This window comes from Oncorhynchus keta, chromosome 28 (assembly GCF_023373465.1).
Source record: "Oncorhynchus keta strain PuntledgeMale-10-30-2019 chromosome 28, Oket_V2, whole genome shotgun sequence".
NCBI classification, from domain to species: Eukaryota; Metazoa; Chordata; class Actinopteri; order Salmoniformes; family Salmonidae; genus Oncorhynchus; species Oncorhynchus keta.
In genome coordinates, this window is record NC_068448.1 from 38423791 (window position 1) to 38449262 (window position 25472).

At 42.7% G+C, this 25472-nt stretch overlaps 1 protein-coding gene across 5 annotated transcripts in view; it reads left to right on the forward strand.

The window, feature by feature from the left end:
- Nucleotides 1–1177: 1177 nt before the first annotated feature.
- The window catches only part of LOC118361278 (ephrin type-B receptor 2-like), a 61779-nt gene continuing 37484 nt past the window's right edge, over nt 1178–25472 (forward strand). For all 5 annotated transcript variants that reach the window (XM_035741096.2, XM_035741100.2, XM_035741098.2 and 2 more), the window contains exon 1: nt 1178–1343. In XM_035741096.2, coding sequence (XP_035596989.1) covers nt 1271–1343 — 73 coding nt within the window. In that variant the 5' untranslated portion in view covers nt 1178–1270. The remainder of the gene's footprint in view (nt 1344–25472) is intronic.

Consider the following 25472-nt stretch of genomic DNA (forward strand, 5'->3'; position numbering starts at 1 on the left):
AAACATATATAGTAACATTTATTTTCTCATAATTTTATGATGGGCAGGTCTTAATTAAGGGGTTGTTGGGATATTAATAACCTACCGTCCTAAGAGTAGGAAGGGGGGTAGCATTGCTTTAAGTGCTGTTGATTGGTGTAATGGAGGGTGTTAATCCATGACTAAATTGGGGTTAATTCCAGGATAAATTGCTTTGTTGATGTTCTCAGGTTAGGGCCAAAGATCAAGTGTACATTTGACAATGGGCCACTTGTTTCTTACTGATCATACAACATCCTAGCGTTACAATGGGATGATCCATCACACTAGGCAGATTTTGCCTGATAGCCTACCCTCTCTATGATTTTAAAGCTTCAATCTGTAATTTCTGTTTCCAGCAGACAACCTATCTGACTCTAATCCTCTCCAGAGACCCTTTGCCTAAAACACTACTCATATCATGTAGTCTGTTTCCTACTCAGGGTGGCGCCATTGTTCTTGAACGACATAGTGAACGTCCAGCAGAAGCACCAAATATGCCTAATCTTTTCATTTGAAAGTAGTTGACATGCGTGAGATTGTTTTGTTTATTTATTCGCCTGCAGAGTTTCATTAGTATAGCTAAATATATACACTAAATGACATTTGCAGCTTATGCGTTTGAAAACCCATAATAAATTCCCAGCAGCGAAGTGAAATAATATATGTTCACACAGCTGCTTCAAAGAACCAGTGACTTGACTGACCATAAAGTGAAATAAGCTCCGCGCAACTTCTATCTCCTCTCAACAGCATGTGTTTCACTTGTTGATGATGCACTGATAAATGATCAAAACATGTCCACGAAGACAGCCTTAGTCAATCAATAAAACAAACCATTTGATCATGCAGCTGCAACTGGTGGTAGGCTGTAGTGGTGGTGGTGGTGGAAGTATGGTGCTAGTTAGTGATGCATGTACACAACAATAATGACATCTACAGTATAATAGTGTGCTTTGATATTATTTAATTACAACATATATTAAATACAACAATTATTACACTCTTAATTCAGAGGTATCTTGTAAATGAAAACTGCAGCCATCTCCAAACTACAGATACATTGCCCTACCCCTTTGCATGATTCCCTTTGGTTTCGCCCAAATTTGGCTTTAGACGCGTGTTCTCCCTTCAAAAGCGGTTCGTTCTAATCATTGGCTGTGAGGGTTTGCGCTTCTTGTAGATTCATTCGCTGTCAATGGCCCGCTGGTGGACCTGTTTTCTATGAATACCTTGGCTTTTTACAGCCAAAATGCCAAGTATTTCCGTTGTTATGGATATCTTATATTGTTTATGGATATTTCCAATGGTAGGGGCTGTCGAAGGTAAGAGAGAATGCTGCTTTTTCTTTTTCTCGTCTGAATGCATAATTAAAACGTTCATGGATGATTGTCATTGTGAATAAACTCTCACCATAAATCCATTAATTATACACCATCAATTATTCATATCGTAAGAAATTGCGCAAATATCATGTACATCTAGGAGTGGGGTGGATTGTGATGGTAGTGTAAAAGTAAATAAGTCGTTTTTAATTTTTTTTTTTTAATGTGACAACAGTAAATGCTTTCTGGGGGACTGTCACAATTGTAACGCCGTTATTTTGTATGCATCAAAGTCTGATGAAATTCTGTTGAGAGAAAAAACTAACGTTAGATAAAATACTCCAAGGAAATACAGTATATCTATACGTAAAACAGTGCTTCAGTCATTTTAATGGTTCTTACCACAAGTTTTGACTCCTAAACTACCTGTAGTCAGTATACAGTATGTTATAGAAATGTATCTGCTTCATAGCATATAATATTGTAACAAATGTGGTTTAGACAACTGCCAGTGTGTGTGTGTTTGTGTGTGTGTGTGGGGGGAGGGGGGGTTACTTGCAGTGAAGAAACTATGTAACCCTGTAACCCCATCTCAGTCATATGTGCTATTTCTTTGATAATAGAATGAAGGTACGCTATGTTAAATAGTCTGCCAATATGTTAAATGTGATGTTGAATCATCTGTATGAATGGTTTTGCTTGCAATTCAATCACACATACACACACACACACACACACACACACACACACACACACACACACACACACACACACACACACACACACACACACACACACACACACACACACACACACACACACACACACACACACACACATTAAACCAATTGTTTTAATTTTTTATTTAACCTTTATTTAACTATGCAAGTCAGTTAAGAACAAATTCCTATTTACAATGATGGCATACATACATACATACATACATACATACATACATACATACATACATACATACATACATACATACATACATACATACACGCATACACACATACACACATACACACATACATACATATATCAATAACATGGTAATATATCTTTATGATATAGGTATATCCAATTATTTGTACTAGTGTCATTTTAAAACAAGCAAATATTCACTATGATCAGCACTCCATTGGATTTGTTGGTGAAGTGTTGAGTTATATGCTCTCTCAGTCATTCCACAACACTTCAGGTGTCTTCTGTTTTCAATGAAAGATGAATCAGATGTGGGGATGCATAACTGACCTATGATGGCTAAATCCAGCGCAAAAAGGCTTTTTGGATTGAAAAGCTGATCCGGCCCTGTGGTGTGTTTGGCCTGTCTTTTGGATTGAAAAGCTGATCCGGCCCTGTGGTGTGTTTGGCCTGTCTTTTGGATTGAAAAACTGATCCGGCCCTGTGGTGTGTTTGGCCTGTCTTTTGGATTGAAAAGCTGATCCGGCCCTGTGGTGTGTTTGGCCTGTCTTTTGGATTGAAAAGCTGATCCGGCCCTGTGGTGTGTTTGGCCTGTCTTTTGGATTGAAAAGCTGATCCGGCCCTGTGGTGTGTTTGGCCTGTCTTTTGGATTGAAAAGCTGATCCGGCCCTGTGGTGTGTTTGGCCTGTCTTTTGGATTGAAAAGCTGATCCGGCCCTGTGGTGTGTTTGGCCTGTCTTTTGGATTGAAAAGCTGATCCGGCCCTGTGGTGTGTTTGGCCTGTCTTTTGGATTGAAAAGCTGATCCGGCCCTGGCCTGTGTGTTTGGCCTGTCTTTTGGATTGAAAAGCTGATCCGGCCCTGTGGTGTGTTTGGCCTGACTTTTGGATTGAAAAGCTGATCCGGCCCTGTGGTGTGTTTGGCCTGTCTTTTGGATTGAAAAACTGATCCGGCCCTGTGGTGTGTTTGGCCTGTCTTTTGGATTGAAAAGCTGATCCGGCCCTGTGGTGTGTTTGGCCTGTCTTTTGGATTTTCAAGAGTTGAGAGTTAAAGCTACTTATTCTGACTTTTGAACATTTTATGGCAGAATAACTTAGAGATTCAGGATTTCCTCATTTACTTGCATGGCTACATAGAGTCCTTGCTCCGGGCCAAATGCTACGTCACACCCACAGATATTATTTTCTTCTCCGCAATGAGTCTGGATCTGAATACCTCCCCAACCCTTCACCGAATGTGAACACATTTGGGGCCGCCTGTTTGGTCCTGAAACCGATGGGTTGGGCCAGAGCAAGAACACAAGTGAGTAAAGTGGCGGGTTGAAAATGTGTCATTGGCTTTGTATTCTGATTTGTTAGACACCATCCCATCTCTGATGACTTTGTTTTGTACAACACCCCTCGTGCCCCTCGTCACTACGAACGACTTCAATGATGGCAGTCTCAGATTGAAGTATGTTGCGAACACAGAATTTAGCGCGAGTCGTCAGGCTACTGCTGTGGTAACAACAGTGTAACAAATGACATAATTGTAATGACATATTAACTAAACCTGTAATTAACATTGAAAGGACATTTTAAGTTAGAGTAATTGTTACCTATCTCTCTCTGCAGTCACTGAATTAGTTACAGTAAGAGTAACTACTAGGCCTTTATGTGAAAATTTTACCTTAGTTACATGGTTCATGCACAGCAAGATATGTGATAAAAATCACAGAAAATGACTTAACAAATGTGTTACTGGTTAACAGTATGGCTGCCTAACTGTGACTGTTGTGCTTATGTCCATAACATCATGCATGTCCAAGGCCTATTACGATGTCACCAACCTTCTGACTAAAACAAAGAAAAAAATAATAATTAATAATTCCCCTCAATTGCTTCAGTCAGTCAAACATATCTGAGTTGTGTGAGATCATGCGATGTCTGTCTGTCAGTTCTGGGCCCATGTGACGTCTGCTTGCTCTGCTCTGCTCTCCCAGCCTGTTGTCCCCTCCTGTCCCTCTGTTTCAGCTGTGAGACCTCCCTCCCTCCCCCTTGTTGGGCTGCACAGCGTCCATGTTCCCAAGCCTTTATGTAAGCTGGGCAGACCTGACCGATTTCAGCCACGTCAAGAGCTATTGGCTCAGCATTGGCTTCCATAGTCTGGCTGAGAAATCATATAGGATCTCTCTCTCACTCTATCTCTTTCTCCCCATTATGTTCTGTCACACCACAGACATTTTTTATTTTCTTTACCTGACTGGGTTCTTTGTAGTGGTTGGTTAGTTACACATGCCAATTGGATGCAGATAGTACCCATGCATGTGAATGTAGGTATTTTTTATCCAGAGAAGAGGAGTGCAACTGTAAATGTTTGACACGTAATGGCTGAATGGCTGTACTTAGGTGGCTCTGCAGTTCCAACCTCGAACACTACTTTTCACAAATGGTTTTTGCTTTTATGAAACATACAGAAAAGCTTTCTTCCTATCCATGCCTACTGGCAAGGACTGTGTGATACAGAATGTCTTGTTCACAGCATATACTGTTTGATGGTTCTTCCTTCCTTTCCATCCACCTCTTTGGTCTATCTATACACTTTTTACTATGGTCAAATATCACAACAACGCTGCCGCAAATAATCATGCCATGCATTTAGTTAGCTGTTTTATTTTAGGGTGGTGGATGATTATACATTATGATCGTTAACTATTTGTTATGATGATCTATTTCTATTTCCTCTTTACTGACGTTTTTAGCAATGTCTTGCGACTTGCGACTGACTGAGGCCATTTTGGTCCACCTTAAGCCCTTACCTGTCAATTTGTTCCAGACAAAACAAAGCACTTATTTTAAACACAAGTTCAATAAAAATAACCGAATCCTATTTTCTTCACTTGTATTTTCAGTATAACCAAAGTGTTGACATGACACCTTTGCCTTTTGCTTCCAAAAGAAGCATAGCCTTTCTGGTCTTTGGAAGTCAATCAATATGCAGTGTAACGCTGCTCTTCGGTGCAGTACTCTTTCCCCTCTGGGAGCAGTGGCAGAAAATATTTAGCATCAAAACAGCCAACGACCTACTTCTCCTTCTTCCCTATGGTGGGGTTGCAAAACGTGGGTACACTTACATGACTGAGACACTTAACAGTGTAACATGTAAATGTTACAATCTATATATACCGTAGTTATGGTTATAGATTTGTTATGAGTCTACCCTTGTTTCCAGGTTGGATTAAAGCTAGACAACCGTTCGCCAGACAAGATGGACATTGGGTACAGTGAATTAACCCATTCTGGAACTGCAAGCACATGTGCCAAAGAAACAAATCAATCTCTTGGCCAGATTTGTTAAGGTTTTGAACCTGTGGAACATTGACGCCTTTGAATGTAAAATGCTTCCTTGTATTAATTTTGCTCCCTCTGAATAACAACAGGTGCAACGTTTCACTGTGGCAAAAGCTTAGTAAATCATTGTCATTATACAAGGCTTGGCCCTCATTTTTTAATTGGAACAGAATCAGGATGTGGTCCATTTGGGACTTTATATGATCACCAGTGGGTGAAAAACCTTCGTCCTTGGAAAGTCATTGAAAAGTAATTGACATTAGAGAGTGGGAAACCCTGATGAATGATGCTGTTCTGATGTTTACTGAGGTGAGTACTCCAGTGACAGAGGCAGGATCCACCCTGGTTGCAGGAAATAACAATAGCGGGGCTATATACAGGGTGTACCGGTACAGAGTCAATGTGCGGTGGCACCGGTGTCAAGGTAATTGAGGTAATATGTACATGTAGGTAGAGTTATTAAAGTGACCATGCATTGATAATAACAGAGATTAGCAGCAGCATTCTGGGGGGGGATGCAAATAGTCTGGATAGTCATTTGATTAGTTGTTCAGGAGTTTTATGGCTTGGGGGTGGAAGCTATTTAGGAGCCTCTTGGACCTAGACCTGGTGGTCCGGTACCGCTTGCCGTGCGGTAGCAGAGAGAACAGCCTATGACTAGGGTGGCTGGTGGAGTCTTTGACCATTTTTAGGGCCTTCCTCTGACACTGCCTGGTATAGAGGACCTGTATGTCAGGAAGCTTGGCCCCGGTGATGTACTGGGCCGTACACACTAGAGGTCGACCGATTAATCGGAATGGCCGATTAATTAGGGCCGATTTCGAGTTTTCATAACAATCGGAAATCAGTATTTTTGGACACTGATTTGGCCGATTTAAAAAAATATATTTTTTACACCTTTATTTAACTAGGCAAGTCAGTTGTCTAGAACTTGTTCTCAACTAGCCTACCTGGTTAAATAAAGGTGAAAAAAAAGTGAACACATTCTTATTTTCAATGACGGCCTAGGAACGGTGGGTTAACTGCCTCGTTCAGGGGCAGAACGACAGATTTTCTTTCACCTTGTCAGCTCAGGGGATTCAATCTTGCAACCTTACAGTTAACTATTACAATGCTCTATCCACCTGATTACAATGCACTACACGGGGAGACTGCCTGTTACACGAATGCAGTAATCCAGTTGCTAGCTAGCATTAAAGCTGCTAGCTAGCATTAAACTTATCTTATAAAAAAACAATCAATCAATCGATCATAATCACTAGTTAACTACACATGGTTGATGATAATACTAGTTTATCTAGCGTGTCCTGCATTGCATATAATAGATGTGGTGCGTATCGTTGCTCCAATATGTACCTAACCATAAACATCAATGCCTTTCTTAAAATCAATACACAGAAGTATATATTTTTAAACCTGCATATTTAGCTAAATGAAATCCAGGTTAGCAGGCAATATTAACCAAGTGAAATTGTGTCACTTCTCTTGGGTTCATTGCACGCAGAGTCAGTGTATATGCAACAGTTTGGGCCGCCTAATTTGCTAGAATTTTACGTAATTATGACATAACATTGAAGGTTGTGCAATTTAACAGGAATATTTAGACTTATGGATGCCACCCGTTAGATAAAATATGGAACGGTTCCGTATTTCACTGAAAAAATAAACGTCTTGTTTTCGAGATGATAGTTTCCGTATTCGGCCATATTAATGACCTAAGGCTCGTATTTCTGTGTGTTTATTATATTATAATTAAGTCTATTATTTGATAGAGCAGTCTGACTGAGTGGTGGTAGGCAGCAGCAGGCTCATAAGCATTCATTCAAAAAGCACGTTTGTGTGTTTGCCAGCAGCTATTTATGACTTCAAGCCTATCAACTCCCAAGATTAGGCTGGTGTAACCGATGTGAAATAGCTAGCTAGTTAGCGGGGTGCGCGCTAATAGCGTTTCAAACGTCAGTCGCTCTGAGACTTGGAGTGGTTGTTTCCCTTGCTCTGCATGGGTAACGCTGCTTTGAGGGTGGCTGTTGTCATTGTGTTCCTGGTTCGAGCCCAGGTAGGAGCGAGGAGAGGGATAGAAGCTATACTGTTGGTCAATGGTCAAAGGTTAATGAAATACAAATGGTATAGATAGAAATAGTCCTATAATTCCTATAATAACTATAACCTAAAACTTCTTACCTGGGAATATTGGAGACTCATGTTAAAAGGAACCACCAGCTTTCATATGTTCTCATGTTCTGAGCAAGGAACTGAAACGTTAGCTTTCAAACATAGCACATATTGCACTTTTACTTTCTTCTAAAACACTTTGTTTTTGCATTATTTAAACCAAATTGAAAATGTTTCATTATTTACTTGAGGCTAAATAGATTTTATTGATGTATTATATTAAGTTAAAATAAGTGTTCATTCAGTATTGTTGTAATTGTCATTATTACAAAAAAATAAATAATTAAATTGGCCGATTAATCGGTTTCGTTTTTTTTTGGGCCCTCCAATAATCGGTATCGGTATCGGCGTTTAAAAATCATAATCGGTCGACCTCTAAATAATATGCATATATTAGTATCTGGGACAGAGTAGGAGGCAATTCACTCTGGGCATGCTATTCATCCAAAAGTGAAATGCTGCCCCCTATCCCAAAAAGGTTAATTGCTATATTGTAATTACTTCGCCACCATGGTCTATTTATTGCCTTACCTCTCTTATCCTGCTGTTACGGCAGATGAGTGAGGAGGTGTGGAGTCAGGCGCAGAGAGCAAAAGATGTGGGGAAAAAACACGCTTTAATGTCCCGGATAAATAACATGAACAAAAGTAGGAAAACAAATGAACAGAAATATAAACGGACAGCGTGAAACCCAAAATACAAACAAAATACACTCAAACAAAGAACAGACGAACAAGCCCGCATGAAACAGAAGCGGGCTGAACAAACTATATATAACCCTACCCTAACAACCAAACAAGAAACAGGTGCTACCAATCAGACAACACCAAAGGAACACAGAACAACGGATCGGTGATAGCTAGTAGACCGGCAACGACGACCGCCGAGCGCCACCCGAACAAGAAGGGGAGTCACTTTCGGTAATATTCGTGACAGTACCCCCTGACATGCAGCTCCCGCAGAGCGCCGACGCTGGCCTCGGGGACGAACCGGGGGCCGAGGCGCTGGGCGATCCGGACAGAGGCGATGGAACTCTCTCAACATAGATGGATCTAGAATATCCCTCACCGGAACCCAACACCTCTCCTCCGGACCGTACCCCTCCCAGTCAACGAGGTACTGCAAGCCCCTCACCCGGCGTCTCGAGTCCAGAATAGCTCGTATCTTGTACGCCGGGGACCCCTCGATGTCCAGAGGGGGCGGAGGAACTTCCGGAACCTCACCTTCCTGCATGGGACCAGCTACCACCGGCCTGAGAAGAGACACATGAAACGAGGGGTTAATACGATAATACGAAGGAAGTAATAATCGATAACAAACCTCGTTTATTCTCCTCAGGACTTTAAATGGCCCTATACACTGTGGACCCAGCTTCCGGAAGGGCAAGCGGAGGGGCAGGTTTCGGGTCGAGAGCCAGACCCTGTCCCCAGGTGCAAACACGGGGGCCTCACTGCGGTGACGGTCAGCACTCTTCTTCTGCCTTACACTCGCTTGGCGTAATGACTCTTGGACAGCCCTCCAGGTCTCCTTAGAGCGCTGCACCCACTCCTCCACCGCAGGAGCCTCAGTCTGGCTCTGATGCCACGGTGCCAGGACTGGCTGGTACCCCAACACGCACTCAAATTGTGACATGTTGGTAGAGGAGTGGCTTAGTGAGTTCTGGGCGATTTCTGCCCAGGGAATATATCTCACCCACTCCCCTGGCCGGTCCTGGCAATACGACCGCAGAAACCTACCCACCTCCTGGTTCACTCTCTCCACCTGCCCATTACTTTCCGGGTGATACTCTGAGGTCAGGCTGACTGAGATCCCCAGACGTTCCATAAATGCCCTCCAAACACGGGAGATAAACTGGGGGCCCCGATCAGAAACTATATCCTCGGGCACCCCGTAGTGCCGGAAGACATGGGTGAAAAGAGCTTCCGCAGTCTGTAGGGCCGTAGGGAGACCGGGCAATGGGATAAGACGACAGGACTTAGAGAACCGATCCACAACGACCAGGATCGTTGTGTTACCCTGAGAGGGGGGAAGGTCAGTAAGAAAATCCACCGATAGATGGGTCCACGGCCGTTGTGGAACGGGAAGAGGTTGTAATTTACCTCGTGGCAGGTGTCTAGGAGCCTTACTCTGGGCGCACACCGAACAGGAGGAAACATAGAATCGCACATCCCTCCTCAATGTGGGCCACCAGTACTTCCTCTCAAGACCTCGTACTGTCCTAAAAATACCTGGGTGACCCGACGAGGGTACACAATGAGCCCATCGAATCAATTGAGCTCAAACAGCCAGCGCAGAGGCGCAGGTTCCTCCCTTAGTGCCCGCTCGATGTCCGCGTCCACATCCCATACTACTGGTGCCACCAGCTTAGCTGCCGGAATGATGGGAGTAGGATCGATGGACCTGTCCTCAGTGTCATAGAGTCTTGACAGCGCGTCGGCCTTAGTGTTGAGGGAACCTGGTCTATACGAGATAGTGAAACGAAATCTGGTGAAAAACATGGCCCACCTTGCCTGACGAGGATTCAGTCTCCTAGCTGATCGGATATACTCCAGGTTACGGTGGTCAGTCCAGATAAGGAAAGGGTGCTTAGCCCCCTCAAGCCAGTGTCTCCACACCTTCAGGGCTTTAACCATAGCCAACAACTCCCTATCCCCCACATCATAATTCCGCTCCGCTGACCCGAGTTTCTTCGAAAAAAAGGCACAGGGGCGGAGCTTCGGTGGCGCACCCGAACGCTGTGAGAGCACCGCTCCAACCCCAGCCTCGGATGCGTCCACCTCTACTATAAACGCCAAAGAAGGGTCCGGATGCGCCAACACCGGCGCCTCAGTAAACATCGCCTTCAACTTGTGAAAAGTTCCGTCCGCCTCTTCTGACCACTGTAAACACACCGGCCCCCCCTTCAGCAGTGAGGTAATAGGGGCAGCTACCTGACCAAAACCCCAGATAAACCTCCGGTAGTAATTGGCAAACCCCAAGAACCGCTGCACCTCCTTTACCGTGGTCGGAGTCGGCCAATTACGAACGGCCTTTACGCGGTCACCCTCCATTACCAACCCAGAGCTGGAAATGCGATAACCCAGGAAGGAAACTGATTGTTTGGAAAACTCACATTTCTCCGCCTTCACATACAGGTCATGCTCCAGCAGTCGTCTAAGAACCTTGCGCACCAGAGATACATGCGCCGTGCGTGTAGCGGAGTAGATCAAAATATCGTCAATATACACCACTACACCCTGTCCGTGCAGGTCTCTAAGAATCTCATCCACGAAGGATTGAAATATAGCTGGAGCATTCTTTAAACCGTATGGCATGACGAGGTACTCATAATGGCCAGAAGTAGTGCTAAATGCAGTTTTCCACTCATCTCCTTCGCGAATACGCACCAGATTATAAGCACTCACTCCTGAGATCCAGTTTAGTGAAGAACTGCGCTCCGTGAAATCGTAGGATTATGAATAGCTAGCCAGGGAATTCCCAGTACCACTGGAAACGCAGGTGAATCGATAAGGAACAAACTAATTCGCTCCTTGTGATTCCCCTGCGTAATCATCTCCAACGAAATTGTGGCTTTCCTCACCAGCCCTGACCCGAATGGTCGACTATCTAAAGAGTGCACGGTAAAAGGGGGGTCTACTTTTACTAACGGAATCTTCAACCTCTGAGCGAGTCCGCGATCTATAAAGTTTCCAGCTGCGCCTGAATCTACCAGTGCCTTATGCTGGAGAGAAGGAGAATAATTAAGGAAACATATGAATAAGAACATGTGACCAACAGGAAACTCTGGGAGAGTGTGGTGCTTACTCACCTGGGGTGACCGAGGAGTGTTTATGTTATGCAGTCACTATATTTTTCTTGACTTGATGAATGTTACTGATTGGAAGGAGAGTGCACACACAATTGGTTTCTCGGGCAGAAAACAATTTCAGCTTTTGATGGAATTGAGCCCTACATTTTTTTTTGTTGCAAGTGGACACAGGTAAGCAGCTTTAACTTCAAGTTAATTTTAGTTCCATGTACTTGATCCAGTGTATTGTGTCAGTGATGTAAGCATCACCAGTCAAGTGTCTTCCCACCCAATATATCATAAACCCTCTAACAGTACAGAGGTAGTGACAGAACTGGAGCACTAGAAAATCAATGGGTCCCAATTCCCCAATTCTCGAAAATGCTCTATGCTGCTCCCAGTAGCAGTAGCATACAAAATAAGGTAATTTACTGACACAATCCTAATACATCAGTGTGTGTCAAGGCTCAGGAGAAGACCCAGATGCAGACAGTTTTGCAGTAACAAAAGTTTATTACAACAGGGGGGCAGGCAAACGACAGGTCAAGAGCAGGCAGAGGTCAGTAGTCCAGAGCAGAGTCCGAAAGGTACAGAATGGGAGGCTCAGGGTCAGGCAGAGGTCAGTAATCCAGGGTGGTGTGACAAGGTACAGAATGACAGGCAGGCTCAGGGTCAGGGCATGCAGAATGGTCAAAAACCAGGAAAGCTAGAAACAGGAACTAGAGACGGAAAGGAGCGCGGGAAAAAATGCTGTTATGAAAACAAAATGAACTGGTAGCAGAAAAACAGAGAACACAGGTATAAATAAACTGGTAGCAGAAAAACAGAGAACACAGGTATAAATACACTGGGGGTAGTGAGGAAGATGGGCAACACCTGGAGGGGGTTGAGACAAGCACAAAGACAGGTGAAACAGATCAGGGTTTGACAGTATGCAGCATTTGTCTGTCCATGGAATAGAAATGGATATACAGTACTTTAGCCTCATTTGAAAAATAATCATAATTTCTCAACTTCTTTTGTATTGTTACAGTATAATGCCTACACGTACCAAAAACTGAAAGGACTTGAAAAATACGCAGATAAGCTATGTGCTTATCACGTGTGCTCCCTCTCCGGCCTCTAGGTCACCAGGCTGCTTGTTATGGTGCACACCTGTCACCATTGTTACACTCATCAGTGCATTATGACACTCACGTGGACTACATCACCTCCTTGATTACCTGCCCTATATGTCAGTCCCATTGGTTCCTTCCCCAGGCGTCAATGTTTCTGTTTCAGTTTCCTGTTTGTGCGTTGTTCGTGTTTCTTGTTTTGTATTATGTTTCATTTGTTAAAACACTCACTCCCTGAACTTGCTTCCCGACTCTCAGCGCATATCGTTACAGTGCTGTATCTAATTCGAGTTAAGTCTATTTTTGCTGCCTAGATACTTACATCACTTTTACTTACATCACTATGCTTGTTTTGTTTGCAAACTATGCGATGGCTTGGGTTCATTCATTATGTAGGAGTTATTTCATCAACATTTAACTTGTTCAGTAAAAGTGGGACAAGGAAAATAAATGTTTTGTTGTATGTCCTGTGAGGTTCATCAAGTACATTTAGGGCTGGAGTACGTGTAACAGGGTTGGTTATGATTCCACTTGACACTGCAGAAATATGTATTTGATGTTTATGTATTCTTATTGGTTTATTGAATTTACATATCAATAAGGAGTTATGCTATTGGTCATGCTTGCAGATAGGGGGAGATCGCAAACGTCAATTCTTCCCAGTCTGATATTGACATGCAAGCGGTATGTCACGTTCTGAAATACTGTATTCTATTTTCACATTTACAATGTGTATGAGTTCACTAGATACATGTGTAACGAATGTGAAACGGCTAGCTAGTTAGCGGTGGTGCGCGCTAAATAGCGTTTCAATCGGTGACGTCACTTGCTCTGAGACCTTGAAGTAGTGGTTCCCCTTGCTCTGCAAGGGCCGCGGCTTTTGTGGAGCGATGGGTAACGATGCTTTGTGGGTGACTGTTGTCTGTGTGCAGAGGGTCCCTGGTTCCCGCCCTGGTATGGGCGAGGGGACGGTCTAAAGTTACACTGTTGCACAAGTCCTGGTGTATATATGTGTACGATACCTGTTAGATATTTGGGGCATCTTGGGATTTGCTTTTGTATGTTATTGCTGTAAGAGTGACTGAGCTAGCATGCTCTAATTGTATTGGTCGCATTAGCCCCGCTAATTCAGTCATTTCCATGCTAACAGACATATAACAAATCTATTGACAGAATAAACTACAAATCAACGGAGCTCACTGAACCGTACACGGATCCTCGCTGGCTGGACAGTCCTTTCTTTAAAAACACAACGCAAGAGAGTTATGAAGTACAGTCACAGCTGTTACAATGGTGCAGAGTCCAGTCTTCTTGTCTTCACTGGACAAACTGTTATATACACACACAAAACAAAAATAGCATTTTTTGTGAGTAGGGCCTGGTTGATACCTGTTGAGGGCACCTGGTTCTTATTTGACAGGTCAACCAAACCAATTTTCTTTTCCAAAGGAATCGGAGTCCAAAATTACCACGTGGATCAAATGCTAATTATTTGGGAAGAAATTACTCTAATTTTCCTATATTCACTGCAATGTAAGCATTCCCACATCTCCTACATATGCTCACAACTCTTTTCCTGACATGGCTTGATATGGGGCAATGGACGTGTCCAATGTGCTTTTTCACACAAATGCCAAAACCAGAGACGATTGAAGAAATGTGTCTCGGTCTTGACACAGTGGAACGGTAGCCTACTGTATTCCTTTTAGAGTATGGCCACTTGAGCAGGCAGGCAGGTGGTGAAGGCTTTTCAACTGGAGCATGTCATGTTGGCTCAAAGCTATGCTGTGAATTAATTAACCTCCCATGAATTATTCAACAAGTTTTAAGAGCTATCCATGACATTTTCCATTGTTCCTCTTGGGAAAACAGACAATGATTTTAAAGATGTCAAATTGCATAAGACTGTTTTGATTCTTAGCTGACTACCTGCCAGTATAAATTCATAGCCTCTGACCTTGAGAATGTCTACTCCGCATAATGCAATAACATCTGCTTAGAGATAATTTATTTAGATTATCAGAGGCCACATTCTTTGGACGGTAAAAATCTCGCAAACTTGTCAATGGCACAGTTTCACCATTTCTTGCCATCGTAATTTTTCAGGATGCACCAAGATATTAAATGAGCATCATCAGTATTAACAATGTGCTGCTGTTATCAACCTGAGCAAATAGATATTGCACATTGATTCAATTTGTAGCCTTGGAAGAACATGCATGAGCCAAGATGCTTTGAACCATTTGGTCCAAATGTGCCATCTCTATCTGCAGTCTCTGATGCAGGCTGGTCTCTGTTTGTGCTTTAGTGGAACATGCCACAACCCTGGGATGTTCCCCTGCAATGCTAATATAATGCAATGCTAATACAATGCTAATATTGGGCTCCCAAGTGGCGCAGGGGTCTAAGGCACTGCATCTCAGTGCAAGAGCCGTCAATACAGTCCCTGGTTTGAATCTAGGCTGTATCACATCCGGCCTTGATTGGGAGTCCCATCGGGCGGCACACAATTGACCCAGCGTTGTCTGGGTTTGGCCGGGTTAAGCCGTCATTGTAAATAAGAATTTGTTCTTAACTGACTTGCCTGGTTAAATAAAATAAAATAAAAAAATATATATATATAAAAGCAGCAGAAGAAGCAGGGCCATAAAATGGATAAATAAGAAATGTGGGACTGAGAGTTTCAGTGTGGCGGGAGGCACATTGACATAAAAGCCAGTGAGTGAAGCCCAGCGACGTGTCCCCTGGGTTTAATCCAGTGTGGCGTACAGAGCGCGGCGCAGCCTGCAAGGATTATGTGTGCTGAACTTAGTTACTCTCTCCTCCTCGGTGGCCTACTTTTCATTGAAATATGGAGAGAAAGACAGTGAGAGAAGGAAAGAGAGAGCTCTATATTGTAGGAATGCAGGGACAGATGGAGTCAGACGGTGGGGAGGGGGACGTGGAGCCAGAGAGCGGGAGAGAGACCTCTGTAACTTTATTCCCCTCTCCCTCTCGCATGTTAAATTCTGGTTTAAGAATACTTATGGGGCGGTAGATAATGGGGGATTTGTCTATCCCGTTGACCATATTCTCAACCGGCTGGTCGAGCATGTTTTGACAATGGAATTAGAAGTGGGTATGAAAACAATCTTCACTTGAACGTGATTGGTCAACTCCCCACTCCCTCCTGTATCAATTCATTTAATTTGGATACTTTTCGGTTGCTGCAGTTGAGCGTTGTTGCACTCTAACTTTAAGAAAACTCTAAATCAGTCACCGAAGATATGGGATAAAAGGCAGGAATTCAGTTGGTGAGGGATTAATATTGCACCATTCCTGTTAGTAGAGATGAGTAGGAATAAGAAAATCAATAGTTCAAATGTAAAAAGGCTAAAAGCTAGAATTTTGTAACAATGTGCTCAACCAGGTAGTTAATATTCAATTAAAAAGTATGGTGGACTAAGAATATATATATATATATATATATATATATATATTTTTTTTTAAAGTATTCTTTTGGTGAAAAATATTATTTAATTGTTGACAACACACGACATTAGACAACATAAATTGGATTAACCACACTTCATGACCCATGCGGTCTATTAATCAATATTCAGACTTAAGGTCACCGATAAATATGACTTTAATAGTAATACAAAACTGCACTCTGTCATATATTATCTCAAAATATACAGTGCCTTCGGGAAGTATTCAGACCCCTTGACTTTTTCTACATTTTGTTAGGTCTTATTCTAAAATGGACTAAATAGTTTTACCCCCCTCATCAATCTACACACAATAACTCATAATCACAAAGCAAAAATATATCTTTAAAAAAAAATGCAAATGTATAAATATTTTCGGTTGTTGAAATATCACATTTACATAAGTATTCAGACCCTTTACTCAGTACTTTGTTAAAGCACCTTACAGCCTCGAGTCTTCGTGAGTATGACGCTACAAGCTTGCCACACCTGTATTTGGGGAGTTTATCCCATTATTCTCTGCAGATCCTCTCAAGCTCTGTCAGGTTGGATGGGGAGTGTTGCTGCACAACTATTTTCAGGTCTCTCCAGAGACGTTCGATCAGGTTGGAAGGTGAACCTTCACCCCAGTCTGAGGTCCTGAGTGCACTGGAGCAGGTTTTCATCAAGGATCTCTCTGTACTTTGCTTCGTTCATCTTTGCCACGATCCTGGCTAGTCTCCCAATCTCTGCCGCTGAAAAACATCCCAACAGCTTGATGCCACCACCATGCTTCACCATAAGGATGGTACCAGGTTCCTCCAGAAGAATACACTTGGCATTAAGGCCATTGAGTTCAGTCTTGGTTTTATCAGACCAGAGAATCTTGTTTCTCATGGTTTGAGAGCCTTTAGGTTACTTTTGGCAAACTCCAAGTGGGTTGTCATGTCCCTTTTACTGAGGAGTGGCTTCCGTCTGGTCACTCTACCACAGTGGTTCCCAATCTTTTTATAGTGCTGTACCCCTTCAAACATTCAGCTGCGTACCCCCTCTAGCACCAGGGTCAGCGCACTCTCAAATGTATTTTTTTGCCATCATTGTAAGCCTGCCACACACACACTATACGATACATTTATTAAACAATAGAATGAGTGTGAGTTTTTGTCATAACCCAGCTCGTGAGAAGTGACAAAGAACACTTATAGGACCAGTGTAATAAGTACGATGGGAGACAAGAGTGCTGGTTTCAAGCACAGGGCGCCACAGGTGTTTCTTAGTAAAGGATAACAAGAGGAGGCAGGTAGCTGGGTCCAGGGGCAGGCAGAATGTCACACACAGGGATTCCTAAAAGGTAACAGTACAGGCAGGGAAAAGGCTAATAACATCGTCCTGGATATCAGGCAAGAGGTTGATGACAGGAAATCTGATAGGCAAAAGTGCAGGCAGGGAATGATGGCCAAAAACTATGATACACGGGAGGACTACTACGGAAATAAACAGCACTCCGACTAGACAGTGTAACAAAACAAACAATACCTCACAATGATGGGGTGCAAAGAACTGAACTAAATAGTGTGTTAAATGACATACAGTTGTGTGAACAGGTGATCAGAATTCAGAGAGTGAGCTGCGTTCAGGGGATCTATGTGTTTGAGAGTGTGAGTTGGAAGCAGACGTCACAACCAGGGCACAAATAATAATATAATAATCAATCATTTTGCTCTTCATTTAGCCATCTTACATATACAACTTTATCTGTTGATTTTAAAATTGTGAATAACTCACCACAGGTTAATGAGAAGGATGTGCTTGAAAGGATGCACATAACCCTGCAATGTTGGGTTGTATTGGAGAGTCTCTTTCTTAAATCATTTTCCACACACAGTCTCTGCCTGTATTTAGTTTTCATGCTAGTGAGGGCCGAGAATCCACTCTCACATAGGTACTTGCTTGCAAAAGGCATCAGTGTCTTAACAGTGTGCTTTGCCAAGGCAGGATACTCTGAGTGCAGCCCAATCCAGAAATCTGCCAGTAGCTTCTGATTAAATTCAATTTTCACAGAACTGCTTGTTGCAATTTCGATGAGGCACTCTTGTTCAGATATCGGTAAGTGGACTGGAGGCAGGGCATGAAAGGGATAATGAATCCAGTTGTTTGTGTCAACTGTTTTTGGAAAGTACCTGCGTAATTGCGTACCCACTCACGCAGGTGCTTCGCTCGATCACATTTGACATTGTCTGTAAGCTTGAGTTCATTTGCACACAAAAACAATCATACAATGATCAAAATCAAATCAAATCATATCAAATGTATTTATATAGCCTTTCTTACATCAGCTGATATCTCAAAGTGCAGTGTACAGAAACAAAGCATAAACCCCCAAACAGCAGGCAATGCAGGTGTAGAAGCACGATGGCTAGGAAAATCTCCTTAGAAAGGCCAAAACCTAGGAAGAAACTAAGAGAGGAACCAGGCTATGAGGGGTGGCCAGTCCTCTTCTGGCTGTGCCGGGTGGAGATTATAACAGAACATGGCCAAGATGTTCAAATGTTCATAAATGGCCAGCATGGTCAAATAATAATAATCACAGTAGTTTTCGAGGGTGCAACAGCACCTCAGGAGTAGATGTCAGCTGGCTTTTCATAGCCGATCATTGAGAGTATCTCTACTGCTCCTGCTGTTTCTAGAGAGTTGAAAACAGCAGGTCTGGGGCAGGTAGCACATCCGGTGAACAGGTCAGGGTTCCATAGCCGCAGGCAGAACAGTTGAAACTGGAGCAGCAGGACGGCCAGGTGGACTGGGGACAGCAAGGAGTCATCATGCCAGGTAGTCCGGAGGCATGGTCCTCGTGCTCAGGTCCTTCGAGAGAGAGAAAGAAAGAAATAAAGAAAGAGAGAATTAGAGAGAGCATACTTAAATTCACACAGGACACCGGATAAGACAGGAGAAATACTCCAGATATAACAGATTGACCCTAGCCCCCCGACACATAAACTACTGCAGCATAAATACTGGAGGCTGAGACAGGAGAGGTCAGGAGACACTGTGGCCCCATCCGATGATACCCCCAGACAGGGCCAAACAGGCAGGATATAACCCCACCCACTTTGCCAAAGCACAGCCCCCACACCACTAGAGGGATATCTTCAACCACCAATTTACCATCCTGAGACAAGGCCGAGTATAGCCCCCAAAGATATCCACCACGGCACAACCCAAGGGGGGGCGCTAACCCAGACAGGAGGACCACATCAGTGACTCAACCCACTCAAGTGACACACCCCTCCTAAGGACGGCATGGAAGAGCACCAGTAAGCCAGTGACTCAGCCCCTGTAATAGCGTTAGAGGCACAGAATCCCAGTGGAGAGAGGGGAACCGGCCAGGCAGAGACAGCAAGGGTGGTTTGTTGCTCCAGTGCCTTTCCGTTCACCTTCACACTCCTGGGCCAAACTACACTCAATCATAGGACCTACTGAAGAGATGAGTCTTCAATAAAGACTTAAAGGTGGAGACTGAGTCTGCGTCTCTCACATGGGTAGGCAGACCATTCCATAAAAATGGTGCTCTATAGGAGAATGCCCTGCCTCCAGCTGTTTGCATAGAAATTCTAGGGACAATTAGGAGGCCTGTGTCTTGTGACCGTAGAGTACGTGTATGTATGTACGGCAGGACCAAATCGGAAAGATAGGTAGGAGCAAGCCCATGTAATGCTTTGTGGGTTAGCAGTAAAACCTTGAAATCAGCCCTTGCCTTATCAGGAAGCCAGTGTAGGGAGGCTAGCACTGGAGTAATATGATCCATTTTTTGGGGTTCTAGTCAGGACTCTAGCAGCCGTATTTAGCACTAACTGAAGTTTATTTAGTGCTTTATCCGGGTAGCCGGAAAGTAGAGCATTGCAGTAGTCTAATCTAGAAGTGACAAAAGCGCAGATTAATTTTTCTGCATCATTTTTGGACAGAACATTTCTGATTTTTGCAATGTTATCATGGAAAGACTTGTGTGTTGTCCTTGTTAATGCAGACAGAGAAGAGCTCCAACTTCTTAATCATTGCCTCAATTTTGTTATGGACATTGAATATAGTTGCGGAGAGTCCCTGTAGATTCAGATCATTCAGGCGAGAAAAAACATCACCCAGATAGGCCAGTCGTGTGAGAAACTCGTCATCATGCAAGCGGTCAGACAAGTGTTAATTATGGTCAGTAAAGAAAACTTTAAGCTCTCAAATTTTAAAAAAGTGTCAATACTCTGCCCATTGATAACCACTTCTGTATGTTGTAAAAGCGCTACATGGTCGCTGCCCATATCATTGCATAGTGTAGAAAATATACGAGAGTTCATGGGCCTTGCTTTAACAAAGTTAACCATTTTCACTGTGGTGTCCAAAACGTCTTTCAAGCTGTCAGGCATTCCCTTGGCAGCAAGAACCTCTCAGTGGATAACTGCTTGCACGGGCATTACCACTCCACTATGTCTCCCTGTCATGGCTTTTGCGCCATCAGTACAGATACCAACACGTCTTGACCAGCAAAGTCCATTTGATGTCACAAAGCTGTCCAGTATTTAAAAAATATCCTCCCCTGTTGTCCTGGTTTCCAGTGGTTTGCAGAAGTGGTTTCCTTAATTGACCCCCCCATAAACGTAACAGACATATATATACCAGGAGCTGTGCCAGGCCCGACACTTCTATTGACTCATCCAGCTGTAACGCATAGAATTCACTGGCTTGTATGTGAAGCAGTAAATGTTTCAAAACATCTCCTTTCCATATCACTGATGCGTCGTGAAACAGTGTTTGATGAAGACATTCTGTATAGTTTTTTGGCCTTTCCCCCAGCATTGTCCCAGCCATATCCTCAGCAGCAGGAAGAATGAAGTCCTCCACAATAGTGTGGGGCTTGCCTGTCCTAGCCACTCGGTAGCTCACCATACCACTCGGTAGCTTCTGGCCCCTTCTTATTAATGGTATCTATTGCTTTTATACATGTCTTACTACTCGAAAGTCATCTTAATTCTCTTTCAAAAAGCTCCCATAGCTTATTTTTCAAATTAGCATGTTTCTAAATGTCTGTGCAAGAGTGAAGGTTTCATTGAGAATATGTGTGCACATATAACACACTGTGGCTGAGGAAAGGCACTACTCCCAATATAAGTGAACCCCAAATCAATATACATATTTGCGTATACATACATATTTGAGTCTCTTCAATGGTCCAAGGTCCCTCTGTCTGTTGTTCGGTGCTTTCCCGGGTAAGGGGGCGGTAATTTTGGCTACATCAGATTCACAGCTGTCAGTGTCCATGCTAGCTGGGCTAAAAACACATGTAGAATTACTGATACTAGCATTGGATGTGCTTGTGGAAGGAGAACAACTTGTATTGTCGACAGATGCAGGTGTAGCACTGCTGGCTACATACTGACAGTTAGTGGAATTCTCGCGAGAGCGTAACTATTCATGTGATTGGATGTTAATTATTTGACTAGGCTATCTGTATTTGACATTGTGTTGTTATTTCGCTGAACACTAGATGGTTTAATTTTATTTTTGGCAGTGAAACGAGGCTACTCAGGCGAGAGAAAAACCTCACCCAAATGTATAGCCCCTTTGGAAAATAAAAATGAACTGCTTGAAAATGTGAAGAAATTGTTATTTAAAAAAAAATATATATATATAGGTTTATTTAAAAAAAAAATGTGAATCACATTTTTATTTGGCGTACTCCTGATGGCACCGTTGGTACCCCCGACGGTACCCCAGTTTGGGTTGTCCCTCTAGAAAGTTCTCCCATCTCCACAGAGGAACTCTAGAGCTCTGTCAGAGTAACTATCGTGTTCTTGGTCACCTCCCTTCACCCCCGATTGCTCAGTTTGGCCGGGCGGCCAGCTCTTGAAAGAGTCTTTGTGGTTCCAAACTTCTTCCATTTAAGAATGATGGAGGCCACTGTGTTCTTGGGGACCTTCAATGCTGCACACATTTTTTGGTACCCTTCGCCAGATCTTTGCCGCGACACAATCATGTCTCTGAGCTGTACGGACAATTCCTTCGACCTCATGGCTTGGTATTTGCTCTGGGACTTTACATAGACAGGTGTGTGCCTTTCCAAAGCATGCCAATTGAATGTACCACAGGTGGACTCCAATCAAGTTGTAGAAACATCTGAAGGATGATCAATGGAAACCAATGGAAACAGGATGCACCTGAGCTCCATTTCGAGTCTCATAGTACAGGGTCTTAACAGCTATGTAAATAAAGGTATTTCTGTTTTTTATTTTTTATAAATTTGCAAAACTTCCTAAAAACTTGTTTTTGCTTTGTCATTATGGGGTATTGTGTGTAGATTAATGAGGATTTATTTTAATTTGATCCATTTTAGAGTAAGGCTGTAACATAACAAAATGTGGAAATAGTTAAGAGGTCTGTGTACTTTTCGAAGGCACTGTAGTCTGAACATGTGGGAAACATGGTGGAATACTTATTTTACACCATAATTTGCAAATTAATTAATAAAAAATCCAACAATGTGATTTTCTGGAGTTTTTTTCTAATTGTGTCTGTCATAGTTGAAGTGTACCTATGATGAAAATTACAGGCCTCTCTCATATTTTTAAGTGGGAGAACTTGCACAATTGGTGGCTGACTAAATGTATAGAGCCATGTCATCGTGGAATGCTCTGCCACCAGAGATTACTCTGGCAAAAAGCCAGTTTAGCTTTAAAAAACATATTTAAAAAAAACATTGTATCACAGCGCCTCTCCTCTTTCTAATGATCTAATTTAACTGTACTGTATCTAAGAAAATGAATATGAATAGTGTATAAATTAGAGGTTGACCGATTATGATTTTTCAATGCCAATACCGATACCGATTAATCTGACAAATATTTGTTGTTGTTGTAATAATGACAATTACAACAATACTGAATAGACGCTTTTATTTTAACTTAATACATCAATAACATCTATTTAGTCTCAAGTAAATAATGTAACATGTTCAATTTTGTTTAAATAATGCAAAAACAAAGTGTTGGAGAAGAAAGTAAAAGTGCAATATGTGCCATGTAAATAAGCTAACTTTTAAGTTCCTTGCTCAGAAAATGAGAACATATGAAAGCAGGTGGTTCCTTTTAACATGAGTCTTCAATATTCCCAGGTAAGAAGTATTAGGTTGTAGTTATTATAGGAATTATAGGACTATCTCGCTATACAATTTGTATTTCATATACCTTTGACTATTGGATGTTCTTATAGGCACTATAGTATTGCCAGCCTAATCTCGGGAGTTGATAACAGTGTCATAAACAGTGCAATGCTTGAAGCACAGCGAAGAGCTGCTGGCAAATGCAGGTGCTGTTTGAATGAATGCTTACGAGGCTGCTGCTACCTACCACCGCTCAGTCAGACTGCTCTATCAAATATCAGATCATAGACTTAATTATAATATAACACACAGAAATATGAGCCTTAGGTCATTAAATATGGTAAAATCCGGAAACTATAATTTTGAAAACAAAACGTGAAAACGTTCCGTATTGTATCTAACAGGTGGCATCCCTAAGTCTAAATATTGCTGTTACATTGCTCAACCTTCAACGTTATGTCATAATTATGTACAATTCCGGCAAATTAATTACGGTCTTTGTTAGGAAGAAATGGTCTTCACACAGTTTGCTACGAGCCAGGCAGCACAAACTGCCTTATATAGCCTGACTCTGCTTGCACAGAACGCAAGAGAAGTGGCACAATTTCCCTAGTTAAAATACATTCATGTTAGCAGGCAATATTAACTAAATATACAGGTTTGGAAATATATACATGTGTATTGATTTTTTGAAAGGCATTGATGTTTATGGTTAGGTACACATTGGTGCAACTACAGTGCTTTTTTCGCAAATGCGCTTGTTAAATCATCACCCGTTTGGAGAAGTAGGCTGTGATTCCATGATAAATTAACAGGTACCGTGTCGGTTATATGCAACGTAGGACAAGCTAAATAAACTAGTAATATCATCAACCGTGTGTAGTTAACTAGTGATTATGTTAAGATTGATTATTTTTTATAGGATAAGTTGAATGCTAGCTAGAAACTTACCTTGGCTCTTGCTGCACTCGTGTAAAAGCCTGCCACCCAGTCTCCTCATGGAGTGCAATGTAATCGGCCATAATTGGTGCCCAAAAATGCCCATTACCGATTGTTATGAAAACTTGAAATCGGCCCTAATTAATCGGCCATTCCGATTAATCGGTCGACCTCTAGTATAAATATTATACTAGAGGTCGACTTTTGTGCTCTCTTGGTGTCTTTTGCTATATGTAACTTTTATCTTATTAATTTAAAATCAAATCCAATTTCATTGATCACATACACATATTTAGCAGATGTTATTGCGGGTGTAGTGAAATTGTAACGCTCGTCTGAAGAAGAGGGAGTGGACCAAAGCGCAGCGTGGTACGTGTTCCTGATGTTTATTCAAATCTAAACACTAGAACAAAATAACAAAGAGCAAAAACGACAACGAACAGTTCTGTCAGGTGCAGAAACACAAAACAGAAAACTACCCACAAACCCAGGTGGGGAAAAGGCTACCTAAGTACACTGCTCAAAAAAATAAAGGGAACACTAAAATAACACATCCTATATCTGAATGAATGAAATATTCTAAAATACTTTTTTCTTTACATAGTTGAATGTGCTGATAACAAAATAACACAAAAATGATCAATGGAAATCAAATGTATCAACCCATGGAGGTCTGGATTTGGAGTGACACTCAAAATTATAGTGGAAAACCACACTACAGGCTGATCCAGCTTTGATGTAATGTCCTTAAAACAAATCAAAATGAGGCTCAGTAGTGTGTGTGGCCTCCACGTGCCTATATGACCTCCCTACAATGCCTGGGCATGCTCCTGATGAGGTGGCGGATGGTCTCCTGAGGGATCTCCTCCCAGACCTGGACTAAAGCATCCGCCAACTCCTGGACAGTCTGTGGTGCAACGTGGCGTTGGTGGATGGAGCAAGACATGATGTCCCAGATGTGCTCAATTGGATTCAGGTCTGGGGAACGGGCGGGCCAGTCCATAGCATCAATGCCTTCCTCTTGCAGGAACTGCTGACACACTCCAGCCACATGACATCTAGCATTGTCTTGCATTAGGAGGAACCCAGGGCCAACCGCACCAGCATATGGTCTCACAAGGGGTCTGAGGATCTCATTTCGGTACCTAATGGCAGTCAGGCTACCTCTGGCGAGCACATGGAGGGCTGTGCGGCCCCCCAAAGAAATGCCACCCCATACCATGACTGACCCACCGGCAAACCGGTCATGCTGGAGGATGTTGCAGGCAGCAGAACGTT